Here is a 4,052-nt window from a genome sequence, read left to right on the forward strand (position 1 = left end):
CACAAAAAGAGTCACATGAACTAATATAAGAATATTTGAATATTTATATGATTCAGTAATGCTCCTGGTGACTCTGACTCTACAACCATCTATGGAGGGATTAGATAGCGGCAGTGTAATTTAATTGTTTAGGAGGACCGCTATCTGAAATTTTGTCATATAAAAATGTACAGGGTCTTCTTTTTGCCTCCTTGTGTGAATGCCAGGTTTGGCAAGCTGATCCATCTCCAGGGTCCATCCATCTGCTTCTTCAGCAGTTTCCTTTAAATAATTTATATTTATATTTTTCTTGGGTTTTGCCATTTTCAATATAATTTCTGTTCTGACTTTCAGACTGGAAGTGGTTCTTCCAATTGCAAGAGATGATGGGCTGCCTCAGTTTTTGACAGATGATGTCCATTGCTTTGTGCCATAGGCTAACAGCAGCACAGTAAACTTATTCAGTAGACTTAAACTGAATAATAAAAATTGTACAGAGAAAATCAAAACAGTATTTGGCAGAGATCCACCATGCCATCATCCTGATAGATAAATCATGTGATTAAACATATATAACACAATCAAGTTGTAATGCTGTACTATCAGCTGGTGTTAAGTATTAAAATGTATATTAACACCTATTTGACGGGTGGAATTATCCTTGAATAGTATAACAACACATTGGCCTAATGTCATGTCACACCATTGCATGCGGTTGAAGCATCATGTGACTGCATATGAGGTCACAAGATTTAAAAACTAATGCATCATCTCAGATCCCATTTCCTATTTGATGTGCCATAATGTTGCAAATGAACTCAAAACAGTGTGGCCTTAATTGGACACTTTAAAAAGTAATTTCTTCATGTCTCAACATGCCCAGTAATGGTGAGCACGAGCTGAACATGAAAAATAAAAACAAAATGCAAGACAAGTAACAAATCTATTGAACTTTCAACCAGAGCAAGCCGTTTTGGATGTTTACAGACATTAGCACACTGATAATGGCTTTGAGTGCAGTTCATGGTTTAATCCTGTCAAGTACAGCACTTGTTAACATCTTTGATCAGTTTGAAGTACGCCATGCAATGAAGGTCTTATCTCTTAAATTTTATTCAATGAGGTATTATATGCATCTTGTCAGTGTGTATTTATATTATCTACTGAATGGAAACTTGAGGTTAGGCTTATTCTTGTATCAACATTAAGTTTAAGAAACAGGGATTTAAACAGTCTAAAGTTTGTGTGTTTTGTATTTTATACATGCAATGTGTAATTTATACTTCCATAGCTGTAACATATATTCCTATTAACATATAATATTACCATGAGTTTTTGCATGCTACAGTATCGGGTCAACCAGCCTTAAGCAGAATATGGTAAGACCCCCAAAGACCCAAAGATTAGGCCTTCTGTATGTATTGTTATGTGTTGTTATGTGTTGTTAATGTACGATGGAAGTAGGCCTATCCCCACAAGTTTACCAAGTTATATAAAACCTCATTTAATAATTTCAATATACCAAATACATGTATTCTGTCAATAAAGGTCTTGAAGCAGATATACCAGTACATATTTTCACTGTATGGATGTACAGTTAATGCTTGGTCACATGATTACATTTAACACCAAACAATGTGACGCCCATTTACAGACACTTGGAGCTGTGAATTGCTCTACCCCATCATGCTAAGCTGAATGTTGTCTGAAGTTTGGAAGATGTTATATGTGTGAATGCAAATTGTGTGAATGGGGCTGTGACAGCAATTGTAGCCACTGTCACTGACGCAGGTCATGTGCTCCTCAAATTATGTCCACATAGCCACACCCAAATCAGAGGGGCTTGCCTTTTCTCCCAGGTGAGGAGAGGTGGGTATAAATGCAGCTGGTCTTCAGGTCAGTGTCAGTATCTCACAAGGAGCAAGCTTATAGCACCTCTGGAACTCTAGGAATCAGAACAGGACAAAAATACTACAAACTGATCAGTGCAACTACTGGGATTAAGAACATCCTCAGTTAAACATGTGGAATGACTGCAGTGTTGGTGAGTTTGTTTTGGATAGCATTTATTTTGTGGAGTTCTGCTGAGGAACTGAACTTGTGTGGGTTCATGTGTCATCTTGTCTACATGTTTGCATGGTTGTCTTTTGTAAGTTGTAATCATAAGTGTGTTTCCTTTAGTATGTATTTGGATGTATGTAGAGTGTGTCTGTTTGTCATGTATTTTGTATTGTCTCCTCTGCTACTTGTCCACATGCACTATCTGTAGTTTGTCTATCAGTGTGGGATACATGGCAACAAAAAAGAGACCTCTCCTCCCCTTGGCTCCCTGCCTTCCTCTCTTCTGTTGCCATGGAGCCCTGTTTTGATGTTGTCTTTGGAAAGTAAAAGGTATAGTTGTTGAGGTGTTTAATGTGATACATGTCACACATATGACTCTGTTATATGGTCGGTCAGTAAGTAACCTTTGTTAGCAAGACAATGAATTTTACAGTTAACTTGACTTGAGTCACGGCAATAACATAAACGTTTTTTTTCCTCCTCAGTCCAAGATGGCTCCTCACAGGCCCATAAGATGGCAGGCCGCAGGAAGAGGACCAGCTTCACCAAGGAACACTTAGAGCTCCTCCGCATAGCCTTTGAGGTGGACCCTTACCCGGGAATCAGTGTGAGGGAGAGCCTGTCTCAGGCCACCGGACTTCCAGAGTCCCGTATTCAGGTAATTACTTAGAGAGATCACATTTTATTTACTTATACAATCTTATCCTTATGCCTGATTGTGAATGAGGGAATTGAGAAGAGACAGTTGTCTAACAGATATCATATCTTTTCTTTATCAGGTATGGTTCCAAAACAGAAGGGCCAGGACTCTGAAGAACAGAAACAACAGGATGGCCTCTCCTCCATCTGCCTCCGTCCCTGTGAGCCCCTTCATTCCCTCTCTGATCCACAGGGCTGAGGACGAGAGCCAGCAGAGGGGCACCTGCGAGGGCCTCTACAGCGGCACAGGCAACCAGCCGGCAGGCCACTCTCAAATCAAGGAGGAGGACCTGGACTGCTTCTACGACAGCCTGTCTCCACAGGCCTCTGGCTTCTCTCAGAGGGACATTGGCTACTTCAGCACGCCTTCCTTCCGGCCAGGGCAGAGTCGTCTGCTGGGCAGCAACGCCAGCCCCACCTATCAGACTCCCACCGCCACACACCACAATGGACGCAACAACTGGAGCTCAACAGTAACTCCTGATAGCACTTCTCCAGAGTCTCTGTGGAGCCCTCGGTCCTCCATGGGTAGCAGCTTTGCCAATGACAGCCAGTTCTTCGCCTTCCCATCTCCACCTGGACCACCACCACCCTACCCCCACCGCACTGTCCAGTCTGGGTACATGGGGTCAGTGTCCAACTCTCCTGCCTCGCCGGATTCGGCTTGCTGTGACATGGGGCCAGACAATTCCTCTTTCTCCGTCCAATACTCCTCATTCAGCGGGATGTGGGACATGCCGACCTCGGAGCAATTTACCAATCTGGCTCCTCTACCTGACTTGTCTTCTCAGTGTTTGGAGGATGTCCTTGGGGAGATGCAGCCAGACTGGTGGAAAGTCAGAGGGCCTGTGGACCCCCCTAGCAAAGAATAAGACTACATTAGAGACTTACTTATACAGCAGAGCTGTCCGGAGCTCTCCCTTCTTTTAGGCCTGTATTCATTGCTGCTACCTCACATTTAATGCATTTGTATAAAAAGAAGAGTTGAACTTTAGAATATATATTTATTTTGTATTTATTAGGTTGTATTTAAGGTATATTTATTTGCTGGTAGACTATTTATTAATTCATTGAAAGGAACAACAGTGGTTCAGTGTTTAAAAACAGCACAGTGGTTATCAATCATCATACTTATTTAAATAAAATATTTGTATCAAATTCTAGTGTCTTATCTTTTTTTTCTTGATTCTCAATTTCGATGTACTGAATCCCTTGCGTGAATCCCTGAGCCCTTACTGAATCCCAGAGCCTAGGGAAAGCGCCTCTTAAAACGAGGTCATCTCAGACACGGAACGTTTGCTGCCGGAGTTTAT

General features: G+C 41.8%; 1 protein-coding gene across 1 annotated transcript; it reads left to right on the plus strand.

The window, feature by feature from the left end:
* Window positions 1-1,898: 1,898 nt before the first annotated feature.
* Window positions 1,899-3,788, plus strand: mxtx2 (mix-type homeobox gene 2). Its single transcript, XM_042083369.1, has 3 exons — window positions 1,899-2,023; window positions 2,526-2,698; window positions 2,820-3,788. Exons 1-3 carry the CDS (start codon window positions 2,002-2,004, stop codon window positions 3,609-3,611), a joined length of 987 nt encoding a protein of 328 aa, XP_041939303.1. The 5' UTR covers window positions 1,899-2,001; the 3' UTR covers window positions 3,612-3,788.
* The last annotated feature ends 264 nt before the right edge of the window (window positions 3,789-4,052 follow it).

Source organism: Alosa sapidissima, chromosome 24, assembly GCF_018492685.1.
Source record: "Alosa sapidissima isolate fAloSap1 chromosome 24, fAloSap1.pri, whole genome shotgun sequence".
Classification (NCBI taxonomy): Eukaryota; Metazoa; Chordata; class Actinopteri; order Clupeiformes; family Clupeidae; genus Alosa; species Alosa sapidissima.

Excerpts from the sequence above, each read along its gene's own strand:
- mxtx2 (XM_042083369.1), top strand. The coding sequence starts at position 2,002 with ATGTGGAATGACTGCAGTGTTG. Across the intron at positions 2,024-2,525 it reads GTGGAATGACTGCAGTGTTG|TCCAAGATGGCTCCTCACAG; the intron begins GTGAGTTTGTTT and ends TTTCCTCCTCAG. Across the intron at positions 2,699-2,819 it reads TTCCAGAGTCCCGTATTCAG|GTATGGTTCCAAAACAGAAG; the intron begins GTAATTACTTAG and ends TTTCTTTATCAG.